The sequence below is a fragment of the Rattus norvegicus genome, chromosome 2 (assembly GCF_021556685.1).
Source record: "Rattus norvegicus strain SHRSP/BbbUtx chromosome 2, alternate assembly SHRSP_T2T, whole genome shotgun sequence".
Taxonomy (NCBI): Eukaryota; Metazoa; Chordata; class Mammalia; order Rodentia; family Muridae; genus Rattus; species Rattus norvegicus.
The window spans coordinates 5677250-5698296 of NC_141535.1; the positions used below are offsets into that span (position 1 = coordinate 5677250).

At 39.8% G+C, this 21047-nt stretch overlaps 1 protein-coding gene and 1 long non-coding RNA gene across 9 annotated transcripts in view; one reads left to right on the top strand and one right to left on the bottom strand.

The window, feature by feature from the left end:
• Window positions 1–288: 288 nt before the first annotated feature.
• LOC102548635 (uncharacterized) lies at window positions 289–11099 on the bottom strand. Of its 2 annotated transcripts, XR_015673344.1 has the most exons (4): window positions 10113–11099; window positions 5518–5592; window positions 3586–3663; window positions 289–2564 (listed from the first exon to the last, which is right to left on the bottom strand). It is a non-coding gene; the product is annotated as an uncharacterized LOC102548635 (long non-coding RNA). The 2 variants fall into 2 exon arrangements; XR_015673348.1 differs by lacking the exon at window positions 289–2564 and having other exon boundaries at window positions 2737–3663; window positions 10093–10209.
• The window catches only part of Erap1 (endoplasmic reticulum aminopeptidase 1), a 38823-nt gene continuing 28389 nt past the window's right edge, over window positions 10614–21047 (top strand). For 4 of the 7 annotated variants that reach the window (XM_087634803.1, XM_087634794.1, XM_087634817.1 and 1 more), the window contains 2 exon segments: window positions 10614–10654; window positions 14694–15230. In XM_087634803.1, the coding sequence (XP_087490929.1) occupies window positions 14740–15230 (491 nt within the window). In that variant the 5' untranslated portion in view covers window positions 10614–10654; window positions 14694–14739. 7 annotated transcript variants of the gene reach the window in all.

The window sequence follows — 21047 nt, forward strand, 5'->3', positions numbered from 1 at the left end:
GTTGAATTCAGAATGTTCCCAATAGGATTCGCATGTAATAAAGGTACAATTCAAGATACAGCAACATTATAACGAACTGAAACACTGTTTATTTGTGAAATAAAGTAATTCCCGTTAGCAGGCTCTAGTAATATGTGTACTTTTCAAGATATATCAAAATTTCGCCAGCGGAATCTGTTACTTGGTGAATTCAGTTAGTACTTTTTGTTTCTACTTGATTGATTTCAACTCCGAGTTTGATTATTTCCTGCCCTCTACTCCTCCTGGGTGTATTTGCTTCTTTTTGTTCTAGAGATTTTAGGTGTGCTGTCAAGCTGCTGATATATGCTCTCTCCTGTGTCTTTCTGCAGGCCCTCAGAGCTATGAATTTTCACAGCTTTCATTGTGTCCCATAAGTTTGGGTATGTTGTGTCTTCATTTTCATTAAATTCTAAGTAGTCTTTAATAACTCTCTTTATTTTTTCCTTGACCAGGTTTTCATTGAGTAGAGCATTGTTCAATTTCCATGTATATGTAGGCGTTCTTTCCTTATTGTTATTTAAGACCAGCTTTAGCCCATGGTGGTCTGATATGGTGCATGGGATTATTTCTATCTTTCTGTATCTGTTGAGGCCTGTTTTGTGCCTGATTATACAGTCAGTTTTGGAGAAAGTACCATGAGGTAGTGAGAATAAGGTATATCCTTTTGTTTTATCCTTTTGTTCTCAAAATATCTCTTAAATCCATTCGGTTCATAACTTCGGTTAGTCTGTCTATGTCTCTGTTTAATTTCTGTTTCCATGATCTGATTCCATTGATGAGAGTGGTGTATTGAAATCTCCTACTATTATTGTGTGAGGTGCAATGTGTGTTTTGAGCTTTAGTAAGGTTTCCTTTTATGTATGCAGGTGCCCTTGTATTTGGAGCATAGATGTTTTGGATTGAGAGTTCATTTTGGTGGATTTTTTTCTTTGATGAATATGAATTGTCCTTCCTTATAGTTTTTGATGACTTTTGATTGAAAATCAATTTTATTTGATATTAGAATGGCTACTCCAGCTTGCTTTTTCAGACCACTGGAAAGTTGTTTTCCAGCCCTTTTCTCTGAGTTAGTGTCTGTCTTTGTGTCTGAGGTGTGTTTCCTGTAGGCAGAAAAATGCTGGATCCTCATTACATATCCAGTTTGTTAATTTGTGTCTTTTTATTGGGGATTTGAGTCCATTGATGTTGAGAGATATTAAGGAATAGTGATTGTTGCTTCTTGTTATATTCGTATTTGTAGGTGAGATTATGTTTGTGTGCTTTTCTTCTCTTTGTTTTGCAGCAAAATGATTAGTTTCTTGCTTTTTCTAGGGTGAGCTTGCCTCCATGGGTTGGTCTTTACCATTTATTATCCTTTGTAGGGTGGATTTGTAGAAATATATTGTGTAAATTTGGTTTTGTCATGGAATATCTTGGTTTCTCCATTTATGTCAGTTGAGCGTTTTGCTTGATATAGTAACATGGGCTAGCATTTGTGTTCTCTTAGGGTCTGTATGACATCTGTCCAAGATCTTCTGGCTTTCATAGTCTCTGGTAAGAAGTCTGGTGTGATTCTGATAGGTCTGCCTTTATATGTTACTTGACCTTTTCCCCTTACTGCTTTTAATATTCTTTCTTTGTTTTGTGCATTTGGTGCTTTGACTATTATGTGTAGGAGTTTCTCTACTGGTCCAATCTATGTGGAGTTCTGTAGGCTTCTTATATGTTTATAGGCATCTTTTTCTTTAGGTTAGGGAAGTTTTCTTCTATGATTTTGTTGAAGATATTTACTGGTCCTTTGAGTTAGTAATCTTCACTTTCTTCTACACCTATTATCCTTAGGTTTGATCTTCTCATTGAGTCCTGGATTTCCTGTATGTTTTGGGCTTGGAGTTTTTCGCTTTTACATTATCTTTGACAGTTGTGTTGATGATTTCTATGGAATCTTCTGCTCCTGTATTCTGTTGGTGATGCTTGTATCTACGGTTCCTTGTCTCTTCCTTTGGTTTTCTATATCCAGGGTTGTCTCCCTTTGTGCTTTCTTTATTGTTTCTATTTCCATTTTCAATTGCTTCAATTGTTTGATTGTGCTTCCTGTACTTCTTTCAGGGATTTTTGTGTTTCCTCTCTAAGGTCTTCTACTTGTTTACTTGTGTTTTCCTGCATTTCTCTAAGGGAGTTCTTTATGTCTTTCTTAAAGTCCTCTATCATCATGATCAAATGTGATTTTAAATCTAGAGCTTGCTTTTCTGGTGCGTTTGGATATTCATTGTTTGCTTTGGTGGGAGAATTGGGCTCTGATGATATTTTGGTTTCTGTTTCTTGGGTTCCTGCACTTGCCTCTTGCCATTAGGTTGTCTCTGGTGTTACCTTGTTCCTCTATTTCTGACTGTGGCTTGACCGTGCTATAGGCCTGTGTGTCAGGAGTGCTGCAGACCTGTTTTCCTGTTTTCTTCAGCCAGTTATGGCAACAGAGTGGTCTGCTTTCAGATGTGTGACTATTCCTGTCCACTGGCTTTCATATGTTCCTGTGAGTGTGTGTCTTGAGTCCACCAGGCAGGTCTCTTAAATTTTCAATTAAGGAAAATACTCAGGTAGAGACAGAAGATAAAATTAGAGAAAGTCAACCAAAGGTTATTATAAAATGAACTTATTTTATCCAGTTAGTATATATCAAAGACCCCCAGATGATGATCATTCACAGTGTTATCAGGAATTCAAATGACAATCAATGGATGTCTTAGAACTAAGAAAATTTATTGAAGGTGTAACTAATTTTGGAATGCATTGTCCACTTGTAAAACAAATTATGACTTCTTGGGCTATTAAAAATTGAATAATCTCCCAAGATTCAAGAAGCACTATCTCAACAGATAATATTTGTTTAGATGGTTTTAATTGCTTTGAATTGTTTTCATTATCAAAAAGAGTGTGATTTTGAGTTTGGTGATTTTATTAAAATTCCTCTGGAAGAGAGGTCAAGCTACATGCTTAATGATTTCCAGCTATTGGACGAAAGATATACTATTTTGGGAGAAAATACTTTGTGTTGACATGGAAGGAAAAGAGGCTCTTGATCTCATCCAGAGTGATATGGATCTGATATAATAGGGTGAGACCCCCTGAAGAACTATAAAAGTTTGAGAAAGTCAAACAGGAATGGTAAAGTTTCGTTTATGCCATCCTTCACATGGCAAAAAGACATTATTATTGTTTATTAATAAAACTAACCTTTGAAGAAAGGTCCTTCTTTATTGATCTTCATTAACTATTATGTGCACCCTGCACACTCCACTTGAATGTCTTTACAGAACATCTTGCTTATAAGTTTTGTATATTGCAGGATAAGAGAAGAGGAAGCCTTGACAAAATTCACACTCTGTGATTCTGAGACTGGGACTTTCCATTCCAGTTCCTTGTTTGATTCTACCTCAACTACAACAAATCAGTTTCTTTTAAACAGTTACTTCCAGAACTTTTTCTGAATAGCTAGTTTGCCTATCCAGTCTTTCAGAGTGTCATAGTCAAGATGTCAGCTAAGGAATAAACTTTCTCAGCACATAGTGACTGGAAGGCAAAGGATGCCAGCTAGTTCTCCTTTGACAAACCAATTTTCCTATTTCCCTTTGGGTCTCCAGGAGAGAATTCTTCATCCCAATTCATCTGGAAAGAGATAAAAGAAAATCATTGTCCCAGTCCCTTATGTTGGGGTGGATAGTTCTGGTTATTTTATGAATTATAGGTATGTTGTCATTTTAAAGAATACAAATGTTATAGCTTTGGATAGGGAGGGAACTAGAGAATTTAGACTCAGGGATTTCTACCTTTCCTTTCATCTTTTCTATCCTTCTTTCTTAGGTAAAGCAGAGGGGTTTGGAAAAGAAAAGGGGGGATATAGTAATAACATAGAAATTAAAAGAATAGACAAATAGAGATAGGGTTTCAAATTTACTCTTAAAACATTGTATAGCCATATCTTCCATTGTTAGAAATGTTCATAAGTGATATAAAGCTGAAATTATAATTTCTTCTATTTTTACAGAATTTATTTTGATACAGATTTAAGGATTTTATTGGTATGAATTTCTTATATTGATAATAAATTGAGATTAATATTATTACCCTTAGGCATTGTGCATATGCAACACATTTAAGAATATAAAACTTAGACTCTGTCCTTTTATAACTGCTACTACATGCTGTTTTTCGATGATTAAACAATATGAGTTAAGGGCCAGATAGCAAGCTCATGGTTCTGAAATAACTATAAAAGGGTGCTTTGGAGATATTTCAATTAGAAATGACTGAGAGTAGTCAAGGCATAACAGTTCAGAAATGCTTTGCATAGACAATCCTCAAAAGCATTAGAAATCCACAGAATACAACATTTATGGCCATTTCTTTATTAAAGACCATTTGACTAGATACATGCCTACTCCTGACAGCACCCCTTTCTTGGATTCAAAGAAGAAATTGAGCATCAATATAGTTGCTCCAGTTATGCTGAGAAAGCCACTAGGCAAGAATTGCCTCAGTTCATTACAAACACAAATACTGTCCAGAAAAAGGACATATTATGTGGAGTAGTCAACTAACAGGTCTGCAAATACAGTCCTTAAAAAGTCTGCATTATGGAGGTCTGTTAGATGATCCTGGGCCAAAGAGCTGAAGACTAATACTCCAACATATTTTTTTTAAAGAGACTGTCATGGTAGTCAGCTGTCACTACAAATTGGTGAAATTTTGGAAGCTATGTTTTGTGCTTCCTATATTTTCAAGTAATATTAAAGTCATTCTTGGATTTCTGACAAGGTTGAAGACTGGCTGTAGTCTCACAGCCAACTCAAACTCTTTAGCATTGAGAGAGATGATAGTAGACAAGCTAAAACCAAGACATAATTCAAGTGTAAAATTACAAGACTTTTAAATTAGAATAGATGGTAGAGTGCTTTATCAAAATTGACAAAATTGATAGACTAGGTGTTGAGTATATCTTATACTTTATAAATTATTAACTGTAATACTTGTGCTCAATTTATATGAGAGAAAAGATCCTTTTAATTGGAGAAAAAGGGGAAAATGTTGTGGACTGCCCTGGTGCTGTTTTTGATGTTAATTATGCTTCCTCAAAAGGAGCTTCCCCAACAAGAAGTGGATCACATACTCAGGTGATTTCATGTAAACCTTTTCCCTTTTTATAGGGTCAAAAAAAGGCTAGAGCCTGTGATTGGGCAGTGGAAGGGAAAGGTGGAATGAGAGGTTTTAGAGAGGGGAAGAGAAGAAGGAGAGCAGGAGACAAGGAGACAGGAGAAGATGGAGGAAGAGGAGATGGAAGGAAGATGGACAAAAACATGATCTGAAGAAGCCACAAATAGCAAGAGATTTCATAGTTAGGGAATGTATAGTGGTAAATCTGCCCAACCAAGGCATTCAACTTAAAATATTATAACTGAGTTGTGTGTTCTTTGCACAGACTTATTGGGTTTGGAGATTTACCACAACACATGTGATTCTTACCATGGCTAGCATCCACTTCTTCCTTTTATGGTGCTCTCTCAAGATGACTGGAACTCTTCTTAATGCCTGGATCCACTTGGGTGAATTAGAAAATAATATAATGTCTATCTTGACTGCAAAGTCCAACAGTATACCTAATTAGCACAACTGAATCCCACAGTGTGTTACTAAGACCTTGGAAAACAACTTGTAGGATTATTATTATTATTATTATTATTATCATTATTATTACTATTTGTATTCAACTTTAGATGTTTCAGTCTATCATGGCAGGGAAGACATGATAGAAGGAAATAAAATATCTTATTTCTAGGTGCTCCCCTTTGATCCCATCCTAATACTTACTTGATGGAATAATCCCATCAGGACAGATCATTTCCCCTTTAGTCAATTTTCTCTTAAATTGAGATGTGCTGCTCCTGTCCCAGGCAATTCTCAATCCAGCAGTCTTAGTTAATTTTCTATTGCTGTGAATATATCATGACCAAGGAAACTTACAGAAGAGTTTATTGGTGCTTTACAGTTTCAGAAGGCGAGTCCCTGATCATTATGGCAGGGAGCATGACATCAGGCACACAGGCACAGTGCTGAAGCATCTTGAGACAACAATTATGAGACAGAGAGTGCTCACTCCTTGTAACATGCTTTCTCCAACAAGACCACACCTCCTAATCCTTCCAAACAGTTCTATCAATTTAGGATCAAGAATTCAAGTGTATAAGCACATGAAGATCATCCTCATCCAAATTATCACGCTAGCCAGATTGACAAGATGGACCATAACAGAGGCCTCCTAGGGTTTGTTTGTTCCTTCTGTTTTCCTTTGAATTAGCATACCTTTAAATCCATCTCCTATATGAGACTGCACCCGCCATTTCAACCCCTCCCCCATATTTCTTCATTCTAGAAAAATATTGCTTCAACCCTTTTTTGTTTGTTTTACTTATTCACTTTACATCCTGCTCACTGCCTCCCTCCTAGTCACCCTCTCCCACAATCCTTTCTTCTTCCTCCTTCTCCTTCTCCTCTGAGTGGGTGGGCCCCTCCTGGGAACTCCATTTCCTTATCCCCCCCAAACTCCCCAACCCCTGCACTTCAAGTCTCTGTGAGGCTATGCATTTCTTCTCTCACTGAGGCCAGACAATATAGGCCACGTACAGGTTTTGAGATAGCCCAGGTTCCAGTTGGTCAGGACCCACATGAAGGTCAAACTGCACGTTTGCTACATATGAGCAGGGAGGCCTAGGTCTAGTCTGTGAATGTTCTTTGGTTGGTGGTTTAGACTCTTGAGAGCCCCAAGGGTTCAGGTTGGTTTTTCTGTGGAGTTCCTATCCCCTTCAGGGCCCTCAGTCCTTCCTTGTATTTGCTCATAAGAGTCCCCAGGATCCATCCACTGTTTGGCTGTGGGCTTTAACCTTTTTATAATGAGGATCCAGTGACCTAGATTACATATGACCACTTTCAAACTATAACATTTAGATAAAATGACTGGTTCTTATGAACTTAGTAGCCTTCTTTAAAATATTCTTTCTTTTAATCTATCTTTTTAATCTATACCTATTTCTCTTTTTCTGATGATAACTACAATGGTATAGATTTTTTTTAAAGTTGAAATTTGTCTTATAAAAAGTGTCATTTTTTAAAAGATGGACCAAAATGTGGATTCTTAAGTCCTTCTTAGAAGGGGGAACAAAATACTCAGGAAATACAGGGACAAAGTGTAGAGCAGACTCTGAAGGAAAGGCCATCTAGAGACTGCCCCATGGAGTTCCATCCCATATGCAGCCACCAAACCCAGTCACCATTTCTGATGCCAAGAAGTGCTTGCTGACAGGAGCCTGACATGGATGTCTCCTGAGAAGTTCTGCCAGAACCTTATTGATACAGATGAGGTGCTTGCAGCTAACCATCTGACTTGCATGGGGATCCCAAATGGAGAGTTAGAGAAAGGACCGAAGGAGTTGAAGGTGTTGGCAACTCCATAGAAAGAACAACAATGTCAACCAACCAGACCCTCCAGAGCTCCCAGGGACTAAACCACCACCCACAGAGTACACATGGATAGACCCATGGCTCCACTGACATATGTAGCAGAGGATGGCATGGTCTGGCATCAATAGGAGGAAAAGCCCATGGTCCTGTGAAGCTTCTTTTCTCCAGTGTAGGGGAATGCCAGGGTGTTGCGGTGGGAATGGGTGGGTGGGAGTGGGAGCATCCTCATAGAAGCAGGGGTAGAGGGGATGGGGGAGGGTGAATTGGGAAAGGGGATAACATTTGAAATGTAAATACATAAAATATACAAAAAATATGGAGAGGCAGTAAGGTAGGGCTGAGAACAGAGCTCAGAATTTGTACACTTGCTTGAAGATTATCCTATAACTCTAGGTTCCATTCGCAGTGTTGAAAAATGTGACAGTAGCTCACATTGTTCACAGAGCTCTAGCATTTGTTTTCACCCTCCAATTCAGACAAATGGACACAGATGTTGGAGACACGTCCTGGTTGGCTTAGAGAGCTGGACTGTACGCTAAGAGTACATTTTGAAAGCCTTTTGACTCTAATGCTATAAATAAAATCTGTCTCAAGATTCATGCTGGCTTAATTATAAAGTCAGTATTACTGAATTTGCTTTAAAATAAAAGGTAAGAACGAAAAAAAAGTGTCATTTTTTTATTAAAGCATATCAAGAAAGCTTTATTATTATTCATTTTCAATAGTATTTTCAAATTTGAATTTTAGGACTGAGAAGCCTGTGGGTTACTGTGGTTGTTGAATAAGTAAGAATGGTCCCACAGAGTCATATATTTAAATGCCCAGTTACTAAGGAGTGACATTATTTGAAAGGACTAGGAGGTGTGGCCTTGTTGGAGAAAGTGTGTCTCTAGGGCAGGGCTTTGAGGCTTCAAAAGTCAGCACCAAGTTCAGTTTCTCCCTATCTGTCTGTAGACCAGGATGCCATTCTTCACTGCTCTAACACCATGCCTGCTAAGCCTGCTACCATACTTCCTGCCATGGTGACAATGGAACTGTAAGCAAGCCTCCAATTCAATGCTGTGGGGTGTGTGTGTGTGTGTGTGTGTGTGTGTGTGTGTGTGTGTGTGTGTGTGTTTTGCTTGATCATGGTGTCTTTTCACAGTTATAGAATATTAACTAAGACAGTTACACACATGTAGCAGGAATCAAGAAATGAATGGATAAATGTAGCTTTTTCTGTTATGGGGAGGGAGATAGAAAGATAGAGAATGAGCAAGCAAGTAAGCTGTGGCTTGCATTCAATATACTATGTAATGGGTAGGTAAGTCATCAACTTGGTACCTTTTCTCTTCCCTCTGACAATTACTAAGTTTGGCAGTTTTCTTAGTTTTGATTTCATAGACTCTATAACAACATAAAATCTGAAGTCCAAGATCAGCCAAGTCCCAGGTACTGCTTTAAAACTGGAGGTGAATGCTTCCAGATCCATGCTTACACTCTGCACTGCTCTTTGATTCTAAACATGAAAGCACAGCCAGTGTAACTCTCGGAGCCAGAGTGCACAGCTCAGTGCACACTGCAGTGTGCTCTCCTCGCCGCTGGCCAGCTCCTTCCTGCCAGTTCACAGAGGAACCTATTTCCTCCTGTATTTTTAGGAGACTTTCTATATCAGCTCCTTCTGCTCTATTTGCTTCTGCTATACTGATCTTCAAGAAATGTCTTTATGGCTATGTGTATAGTTCAATGGTTGAGTACCACATGCCTAGCACCCACAAGACTTATGAAGAAGTGGAGAGGGGAAAGACAGACTGAATGATGGCAAAGGAAAGTTTACTAGTAACAAAAGGGAAACCATTACATAAAAATAAAATGTAAAATAATGCAATGCAAGGCCCTGAACAAGCTAAGGTAGCTGGGAGTTCTTAGAGATGCTTGGGGACTTCAAAAGCACAGTAATGCCAACCATCACATTATCACAGAAATTGCCAGATTCTGAAACTCTCACAATTCTGCTGAATTTTAATAAAATATTTCCCATAATTCTTTTCTATTTGAATCTGGGGTTGGGATATTTATTTTTATAATAAAGATGTCCCTTGTGGTACATATTTTTTGCAAAAAAAAAAAAAAGAAGCATTGAAAACAGTGTTGAGTAACAATGCTCAGAGGTTTGCATGCCAAGTTCTTAGTGGGCAGGAGACTGAGAACTAAGCCTGAGCAAAAGCCTGGGGAGCAGCCAGGATAATATTTGAACAGGGACTAGAATATGTGTTTTATTACTTCTGTGCAAAATTGTCTTTAAATTTGTTTGTTTGTTTATTTATTTATTTAAATGTAGGCATGTTGCATGTGTACCTACATGTCAGGGCATTAGATCCCTTTATAAAGGGTTGTGAGCTATCCTGTAGTTTCTGGGAAGAGCAGCAGGTTCTTAACCACTGAGCCATCTAACATTGCCTGGTAGTGGTAACACACATCTTTGGTCAGATCTCTGTGAGTTCGAGGCCAGACTGATCTACAGTATGAGTTCCAAGACAGGGCTGCACAGAGAAATCCTGTGTCGAAAATCATACATACATACATACATACATACATACATACATACATACATACATGCATACATATCCTCCGTAGTGCAATGTCTTTTCTTTTTTAGGGGTAGAGAAGTCCCGGAGTATCTCTAATCCTCAACCTCAGAACACTCAGAATTTGACTTCCGGGATTGTATCTTTTGGGGGTGGGGCAAGACTCTCAAGCTCACTGAGAACATCTTTTGCATCCAATGGGTGTCCCTCCAAGTTTGGCAGGCCAAGGCAGTCTGAATACCTTGTTGAGCACTAACTTTGCACATTGCTGCATTTCTTTCCTTAGTGAAGTTAGCAAACAAATCAAATACACTAAGAAGAGGAGAAACAGTCCATGTTCTGGTGGGTGTGCCTCCCTGCCTAGTGCACGGCCAACCTTGGAGAATTCATTCCCTATCAGGGTCCCTAACTTTGAGTCCTGGTAGCCCTGGCTAGACCGCGCCCTTGCGCTTGCTCTCTTTTAGCGCCTTAGCAGGTGATGACGCGCGCCTGCGGCCCGCTTTGGCCCCACGTGCCCTTGCGCCCAGCTTCACTTTCACTTTCGATCCCGGGCGGCTAGACTGGCGGCGGTGCTGAAGGTGAGGCGGCTCCGTCCAGCAGGGTGGAATGCTAGGCTCGCGCGGTACCGGACTGTGGGCAGCTGAGTGTGGGCTCTGGCAAACGGGCCCCAGCGGCGGCTGAGGGTAGGGGTGGGGGTGGCGCGGGCAGGACCGGCGCAGTGGGTCCGGGGCTGGAGTCCGAGCGCGCCTAGGAGCGCAGGGTCGTGGTAGTACGCTGCAGGCCGGCCCGCCTGGTAGGCAGCTTGCAGGAGCTGACCACGCTCCGCCTAACTGCTGGAGACTGGCCAGCGCTCCATTCCACTAAAGCCTAATGGCGACCAGGGAGGGCTGGGCGGATCTCCCGGGCAGCCTGTAGAGAACACCTTGAGGGTGTTGTTCCCACATAAGCGGAAGCGCTGGGGAGGGCAGGGAGTGTCCGGAAGGCTCCTTCTTTTGCTCCAGTACTCAGTGCGGTGCCGAATCTGCCTCCACCCCACCCCCACCCCCATAGCCACTCCCATTCTCCCTCCTCTTCCGCATCCGGATCCTAATCCTGATCCAGATCCTGCTCCGGATCCTGTTTCCATGATCCCATGGCTGCATGTAGCCTTTATAAAGAAAGCTTTCTTTGAGGTTGTTTGAGCAAAATGAGTGTCTTTTCTGGTATGTTGCTGGAATGGTTAATTTCCTAAGAGGAAGGAAAGGAGCACTAGAACACACTTTGTTAAACTTTTGGTGACAGTTCTTTGGGTAACCCGGATTTGGAAAGAAATACTGTGTTTTCTTTTGAAAACCAGAATTCCTGTCAGCTCCATATATGGTCAACAGTTTAAAAGCTTTTTAAATTGGCCAGTTGTCAAAGCTCCCACCTCCTCCCCTTTCCTGATTAGATTTGGAAATGTACCTTGAATGGGTAGCTTTTTAAGGTGGACCCAAGAGGAAAATTCTAGTATATTTACATAGTTTTAACTCTACATTGAAATATTTTGTCAGACATGATGAGTCATTTTCAGTGCATGTTAACTTTGGATTATACTGTGGGAAGTTTGAAAGCATAGATTGCTTTACATTCAGTGCCCTAATACAAGTGGGAAATCATCCAAACAATTACCTTTAACTTTCCCAAGGAGCATGAGAAATCAGAAGCATCACAGACAGCTTTAATAAGATTTCTAAAATGGCAAACTCTCTGGCTTGAAGTAAGTTAGGTAATAGAAGGTACCACACATTAACAATGGATAACTTCCATTTCATCACATGAAAAAGGAAAGTATTTTACAATGTTCTTAAAATTAAAACAGCCTGGAGTGCTATGACATATCTGTGCTAAGAGTGCCCCCTAGAAATTTTATTTGGGAGTTTTCTTTTAGATATCAAAGTTAAACATGTTAATAAATGAACCCACAATTCTTTCTCCCTTCAAAAGTTATTGTGTTCCAGAAATAGCCACACAAACCACTAAAACACCAATTTCATTCAGGTGTGGATAGTTTATTGGATGTACACTCCAAGACTGATTTTAATCAGGGATGCAGCCAGGAGTCAGGATCCAGAGCCGTGACCCCAGACAGTCCCCAGAACCAGTTTTTATATAGGGAAAAACAACAAATAGGTGCATTTTCAACATTTACATCCTTTGCAACATTCAGGCTATCTTGACAAAACAGCACTGCTTGACTTTAAGCTGCTAGGGTGAGTCTAGGGACAAGGAGGCTAAGGAATCTCCAAAGTCCATAAGGCTCCTGACACAGCACAACAACAAATTGTTTTTGCCAGGGCAAGGAAGAATAGGTCAAGGTATGGTTAAAAGCTACAAAATGAAGGTTGAGGGAATATGGCAGAGCTATTGTCAAGTTTTAATATTTAAGAATTGTATTTTTTTAACCTGTCCAATCATGGCCTTGACCTAACTTGTGCCAGCCCTCACCTGTATAATGACATCAACCTACAGGGGATGGAGAGCCTAATTACCTGGCTCAACAGTCTAGGGAGAAGAGGAGCCTTTGATAACTTCTTTGGAGATGTTTTCCAGTCTGGTGATGAAGACTCTGCATCTCAGTGACTCGGTTCCAAACATCCACTGAGTGCCTGTGGATCACCAGATAAAAGGACACAGTTCTCTGGCCCTTTTTAGAAAAGAGAAAAATACAGGTGAAAAAAATTAGTTCACTAAAATGCCATAACTCTACGCCGAGTTAAGCTGAACACAAAATTCAGTGGCATTTAATACCTATTGATAATGTTAAACTTATTCCCTCAAATAAGGTACAAATATAAGGCAGATAGTTTACTTTTTAGGAAAGACCAAATACTTATGGGAAATTGTTTCATATACCCACTGACTTTCCATAGATAAGCATTGACATTTGTTCTGTCTTTTCCTGGTATTGAAGCCTTCAAACACAGGTATAATCTCCCTAGCTCATTTGTGCTAAGTTCTTAGTATGAGGCCTTACCACACCAGCTGCTCATGATCCTTTCTGTCAACTCAAAAACACTTGTAGCTTTTTCATCTTCTGAGCTGCTGGAGAGTGCCAGGGATTTACAAAGTACTTGTCTGTTTGAACCTGCCACATTCATATCACTTTCTTCTGTCTTGGGCCAATGGGACATGATCAGCTTTAGGGATCCCCATTTCTAATGTAGTTCAAATATCCAGCAGCCAGAGAAGTCTGAGAGAATTACAACCATTCTCTTGAGCTCTTCTCTTAGGAAGCCTTGGAAAACTGATAGAAATGGGTGTGTGTAGGATAATGAACTATGCTTGATTCTGGAGGATAGATTTCAAGCAATCATAAAGTTCATATAATCTTTATATCCCATGACATTTGTATACAGCAAAAATGTATAGGCTGTGGCATTACTTCCAGTAGGCTGTAAGCAAATCTATATATGTTCTTTTGGGTTAGTCATTTTCCCACAAGTCTCTCTGGAATACCCTTCATTCCACAGGAGTTGTACAGGCTATGGTCATATTACCCTTAACTTACCTGATTTCATCTGATCTAGGAATCTAAGCAGGGTTAGACCTGTTAAGCACTTGGATGGGAGACAATACCAATTCTTCCTCCATGTTATGTCTTCCAAAAGAAGTGAGCTCATGACTTGCTTACCTCACACACAGCACTTTGAATTTCATGCTTCTTTCCAAATCTAACATGTCCTTCTGGGCTATAATTAGATGCTGGCCTTGCACTGCAGCTAGACTTACTCTTTTGTTTTGTAAATGGCTGTATTCTTCCCAATACCAATACCAAACTATTATTGTTGTTATTAAAATGCTCCACTACTCTGTGTTGTGCTTTCTATTCCTACTTGAATGATCAATATCCTCTCTATCTTCTTAGCATTGCTGAGCTGCAAGACTGGTCTCTGACTGCAGAAGCTGAACAGTCTAGTTCTTGTTGTTTCTTCCCCCTGATTAGTGTTGTGGACACCTCATTTCAGTTCAGATAAATGAACTTTAAAGCTGGTGAAGCTCTTGTAGGGCATCATTGTAGAAATGGCAGCAGCAGTGCAAGTTTCTAATTCCAGGGCAATGGAGCACAACAGGACTCCCCTGAGACTGAATGTGTATGAACAATGGTGCTCTGCCTGACCACTCTTGCCTGTTTTATCCCCAAATGTCCATTTATTGAGCTACTCTAGACACTCTAATAGTTCCTCTTTTTTTTGTAGAATTTGTCCTACTACTTTGCTATTTTATTCTAGCATCTTAGTTTAACTAAAATCGAGTTAAAATTTCAAAGTCAAATGATTCTTTCCAGTGGGTCTGAAGCCAGTTGTGCCTGCAATTCCTGTATTAACAGACAGAGGCAGAGAAACAAGTTGAGGGCCAGCCTACTTTATGTAACAAATTTTAGGCTACCCAGATATACACAGTTGAGGGCGTCCAAGTAAAAATAAGCACAATGAAGAGAGCTCCCAATGGCAAAAGGAAGGTGATTTTAAATATCTGGAACTTTTGGAACATTCTATCTGTGTCTGATGATGCATTTTGACATGCTGTCATAATGACATTGAATACTACTGACTATTATTTTTGGTTTTCTATATTTTGTTTTCATTGTGCCTGTAGGTAATTTGAGCAAGAAGGTGGTGTCCTCAAATAGTCACTTGCAAGCATGCCCTCTCTTCTTTCCCTAGTATTGACCTTTTTAGCTGTGTCTTCTCCTTCTTGTTGTCAGAACAGTGACACAGCATCTCCAAAAGCTAGTAATGGGGCCTCATTCCCTTGGAATAATATGCGACTTCCTGAGTATATCACCCCAATTCATTATGATCTCATGATCCATGCAAACCTTAGCACTCTGACTTTCTGGGGGAAAACAGAAGTAGAAATCACAGTTAGCCAGCCCACCAGCACCATTATCATGCATAGTCACCAGCTGCAAATATCTAAGGCCACCCTCAGGAGAGGAGCTGAAGAGATGCTGCCTGAAGAACCACTGAAGCTCATGGAATATTCTGCTCATGAGCAAGTTGCACTGCTGACTGCCCAGCCGCTCCTTGCTGGGTCCGTGTACACAGTTATCATCACCTATGCTGCCAACCTGTCTGAGAATTTCCATGGATTCTATAAAAGCACCTACAGAACACAGGAGGGGGAAAGGAGGTAAGGGGAATTTTCATCATCAAGTGTGCCCACACTAAATGTATTATTTAGATGCTGTTCCTTTCAAACTCCCATTTCTTGTGGAAATTTGTTCATATTATCATCTTTATGCTGTTAAAAAGGACTAAATCTTCTCTTTTACTTTTTTTGCCTTATTTTTTCCTTCTTTTTAGCTCTATTTCTGAGCTGTAGTAAATACCTTAATTCTTTTGAGTATGCAATACTGTCCTGGGGCTCTTGTAACAGGTGCCACATAGTAGGCCCCTTAGCATAGTCTTGGTTTTCTCCTAGTTTTAGAAGCTAGAATGCTGAAATCAAGCTGTGATAGGCCTATGTTCTCTCTGACTCTGAGTGCAATCCCTTCTTACTTCTCCCTAGAATCTGGTGGTAGCTGTTCATCCTTCACAATCCTTGATGGAGAGTTGCATTTCAGCTCTATTGTCTCCTGGTCCCCGATAATCCTCCCTGCACTTCACATGTCCAAAATACAAACTTTCAAATCAAAATACCAGTCATATTGCTTGAGGCCCAGTTCAGCATCCTCAGTTTAGTTTTTTTTTTCCCCATTGGCAATGATCTGTACTAGGTGGTTGTAGTTGCCAGGAGACATTGTTATTTGCTGTTGGAAGCACAGCAAGAAGGTCCTTGAGCCCACAGATCTCCAGGAAAGCAAGAATACTAGATAATGGGATTGTCTTTCCAATGGGAAAGATGAAAAACCTGTTCTTCCATCTAGAGAGTTGAGAACTGAAAGTGATTAACAGCCTGGTAATCTGTGTTATCTGTTGGGCCAGGCCATATCAAGTACCTACAACCAGGGCCAGAGGTGGATAATAGGCAAAATTATCTTTACACTATCTGGAGACCAGGACAGACCCATAGGCCCTAAGCTAGTAAAAATATTACATCTCTAGAAAACATCTTCTTGGAAGAAATGACATGTATCCTGAGTTGAGTTTCAATATAATTATGTTTCCCTGGGTAATGGGGATTGCACTACACCAGGAAACTTTTTTCCAAATTATACTGGGCTTAAATACATTAGGAATAAACCACCTGTTATTAGACTCCCCTGAATCTGATTCTGATTAACAAAGTCAGTCTGCACTGGTTTTTCATTCTTATTTCTTCATGGGGTTCAAATCACTGCCAGGATACCTGATGGAACGCCCTCAGTAGGTTAATGCCAAAGGCCAGTTGTCCTGTCAAGCTTTCATTCTTCCTTGACTTCTAAGGGAACATACAGAAAAACACAAAGCAGCTTGAATACGTCACTACCTGAAAGACTGCTTATATTTCTCAGAAACTGAAAGATACACTATGCTCCAAGAGCCATGGACTCTATCCTGAAAAACCTATGACACATATTTCACAAGGCAGGTAGGCAAGACAAGGTTCTTGATTCTCTGGGGGGAGTATTTTTGTAGTAATTTAGATTTTTACTTTTTATATTTAGGAGTGTTTTTGCATGCATGTATGTATGTATACTACTTTTGTGCCTTGTGCCCAAGGGAACCAGAAAACGACTTTGGGCTGGAGTTATAGATGGTTGTAAGCTGTCATATGGGTGCTAGGAATAGCACCCAAACCCCCCTGAAAGAGCAACCAGTGCTCTTAACCATTGAGCCATCCATCTCTACAGTCTTTAAATTAGCAATTTCTTTTTATTTTTTATTTTTATTATTTTATTTTATTGGGACAGGATCTCACTTTGTAGCCCAGGCTGGACTTGAACTCACAAATATTCATGAACCTCTGCTTTCCAAATGTGGAAATAAATGTGCACTACCATACCTGACCTGTTTGAGGAAATCTTATGCTAAATTTTAGTATCAAAATTTCTTTTTAGATAATATTGATTTCATATTACTTTGGTAAGATCAAAAGTCAAAATCAGATTATTCATAGCCCCCAGGGGATAACTTTGTAGACTTATTCCTGGATATGCAAGTATTGTTTTTATATATGAATAAACTCATATTTTATTCGTTAGAAGCAGGGTTTTAAAACATTTTTATTTTGCATCATGTCAGTGACTTTATTGAAGTATTTAATATTTAGTATGTGGACTCAACTTTATAATATCAAAAAACTTAAAAAATATCCTTGAAAAATGTAAATAAATATTCATTAGAATAACTATCTAGAAGTAAAGCCAGTAAGTCAGATGCTACAACATTTTGAAAACCCTCAGTGTTTTCTTCTCACTAAAGGAATCTTTTAAGAGCAAAAGGCTTAAAATATCTCCTTTAGTTCTCATTTGTTTTTATTTTACTTATTCAATTTACATCCCATTCACTACCATCTTCCCAGTCACCCCCTCCCAGAAACCTTCCCTCCCATACCCCTTCCCCTTTTCCTCTGAGAAGGTGGAGTCACCTCTTAACCTGCCCCCCTCCAATTTGCCCACTATCCTGGCACATTATATCTCTTCAGGGCTAGATTTATCCTCTCTCACTGAGGACAGATAAGGCAGCCCAGCTATAAGAACATATCCCACAAACTGGCAAGAGCTTATTGGGATATCCCCTGCTCCAATTGTTTTGGACCCACATGAAGACCAAGATGCATATCTGCTATATGTGTTGTGAGGCCTAGGACCAGCCTGTGTATGCTCTTTGGCTGGTGGTTCAGTCTCTGAGAGCCAAAGTGTTCAGGTCAGTTGACTCTGTTGGTCTTCCTGTGGAGTTCCTATCCCCTTTGGAACCCACAATGTTTTCTCCCATTTTTCCATAAGAGTCCCCAAGCTCCATCCACTGTTTGGGTCTTGGTATCTGCATCTGTCAGAGTTAGCTACTGCATGGAGGCTCTCAGAGGACAGCCATGTCAGACTCCTGTGTGTAAGCAAAACAAAGTATTATTAATAGTGTCAGGGATTCGTGCTTGCCCATGGAATGGGTCTCAAGTTCGGCCAGTTATTGGTTGGCCATTCCCTCAGTCTCTGCACCATATCCCTTGCCTGCCCAGTCCTGCATTTCTTGTAGACAGGATAAATTTTGGATCAAAAGTTTTGTGGGTGGGTTGGTGTCTGTTGGGGTTCCTCCTTTGCTACAGGAGGTGGCCTATTCAACAGCTAATGTCATAGCCATTGATTTTTGGGTTTGTCCCCTATCCCAGGTCTCTGCCATGTCCTGAGGATGCTCCCTAACCCCCACCTCTGTCAGTTGGAGATTTCCATTAATTCTCATGGCCATCTGGCTTTCTCTCCTGTCCCTCCTCATACCTGATCCTGAATCCCCTCCATTCCCCTCCCTATTCTCCTTCCCACTCAGTTCCCTCCCTCCATCTTCCTTTTATAACTATTTTATTCCCCCTTCTAAGTGAGATTCAAGCTTCTTCACTTGAACCTTCCTTTTTCTTTAGGTTCTTTGAGTCAGTGGAGTGTAGCATGGGTATTCTATATTTTATGGATATAATCCACACACTTAGAAGTGAACACATACCCCATGCATGTCCTTTTGGGGCTGGGCTACCTTACTCAGGATTATATTCTCAAGTTCCATCCAGATACCTGAAAAATTCATTGTTTTTAATAGCTGAATAGTATTCCATTTATAGATGTACCACATTTTCTTGTTCCATCCTTTAGTTGAGGAACATCTAGGTTGTTTCCAATTTCTAGCTTTAACAAATACAGCTGCTATAAACATAGTTGAGCAAGTGTCCTTAAGGGATGGTGGAGCATCTTTTGAGTATATTCCTGTGAGTGGTATAGCTGGGTCTTGAGGTAGCCCTATACTCAATTTTTCTGAGAAAAATTGAATTCCTGAGTGTCTGTCCGAGTTTGCACTCCCACCAGCAATGAAGAAGTGTGCCCTTGCTCTGCATCATCTCCAGCATGTCCTATCTCTTAAGAGTTTGACCTTAGCCATTCTGACTTGTGTAAGGTGGAGTCTCAGGGTTGCTTTGACTTGCATTTCCCTGATGACTAAGGACTTTTAACATTTCTTTAAGTGCTTCTTAGCCATTCGAAATTCCTCTGTTGAGATTTCTCTGTTTAGCTTTGTATGTGTTGTAGAAATTTATTAAACTATGGTTCAAGGTTTCTACCCCATCTTTGCTATTTAAGTTCCTGGATGAGAGACACACATAACCTTTATGTGCACAACAATCCTTACACAACAGAAGAACAGGGCAATACTGATCTCCATGTTGTTAGAATCTACTTTCCTATCAAAGCACCGAGTTATTACTACATTTCATCTGAGTTCCTCTTAACTCCAATTGGGCAGCCCTCAGGGACAAGTTTTCTTTTTTCCTAACACATGGTGGCTTCTTCTTCCTCCTTCTGCTTCTTCTTCAACTACCTCCTTGTTCCTCTCTGACTCTAAACCCCACCTTTATCTCTTCTGCCCAACTATTGGTTGTTGGCATCTTTATTTACTAATCAGAAATAACTTGGGGGTAGGGTCACTTAGCTTCTTACATACTGACTCTCTCCTCTCTGGGGTGACCAGCCTTGGGGCCAAAATTAGCATTAGGCCAATATTAATTAGGTTATTTCAATTGTTGGTGTCTATCTTCTTGAATTCTTTTTTAGATTTTTGGATATTAATTAGCCTTTTGTCAGATGTAGGATTGGTAAAGATACTAGCTTCTACCTAGTATATTAGATCTACCCTACTGGGTATAGATCTACCTAGTCGGCTGTTGTTTTGCCCTTTGCCTTACAGAAGTTTTTCAGTTTTATGAGGTCCTATTTATCAATTGTCATTCTTAGAGCCTGAGCCATTGGTGTTCTCTTCAGGAAATTGTCTCCTGTAGTTCGTGGTTATTTCCCACTTTCTTTTTCTATGAGATTTAGCATATCTGGTTATATGTTGAGATCCTCCACCTACTTGGACTTGCTTCATCCCAGGGATGCAGGGATGGTTCAATATATGAAAATCCATCAATACAATCCACCACATTAATAAACTGAAAGAAAAAAAATCACATGATTGACATGACTGTCCTCTGAGAGCCTCCATGCAGTAGCTAACTCTGACAGATGCAGATACCAAGACCCAAACAGTGACTTGGGGACTCTTATGGAAAAATGGGAGAAAACATTGTGGGTTCCAAAGGGGATAGGAACTCCTCAGGAAGACCAACAGAGTCAACTGACCTGAACACATTGGCTCTCAGAGACTGAACCACCAACCAAAGAGCATACACAGGCTGGTCCTAGGCCTCACAACACATATAGCAGATATGCATCTTGGTCTTCATGTGGGTCCAAAACAATTGGACAAAGTATCACTATTTGTGGATAATTATGATAGTATACATAAGCGACTCAAGAAATTCTACCAGAAAATTCCTGTAGCTGATAAACACCTTCAACAAAGTGACTGTATACAAACTTAACGCAAAGAAATCAGTATTCCTCCTTTATACAAATGATAAAGAAATTAGGGAAACAACACCTTTTGCAATAGCCTTGAATAGTATAAAATCTGGTTTTACTCTAACCAAGCAAGTGAAAGATCTATATGACAAGTACTTCAAGTCCCTGAAAAAAGAAACTGAAGAAGGTATCAGAAGATGGAAGGACCTCCCATGCTCATGGGTAGGTAGGATTAACGTAGTGAACATTTTCTTTAGTTTAATGGTTAAGAAAGTGGAACTGTTTAGGCATGTTTACTAATAATGTGTATGTTTTCTTTCTGAATAGCTTATACCTGGTATTCCACTGGTCATTGAGGATTTTCTAATCCATTTAGAGTTCACTGTTTCTTAAAGCTGTTAATGCTGTCCATATTTTTCATGTAATTTTTTGTTTTTTTATAAGAGATTTTGTTATAGAATTTTTTCTTTTGTATTTGCATTAACATG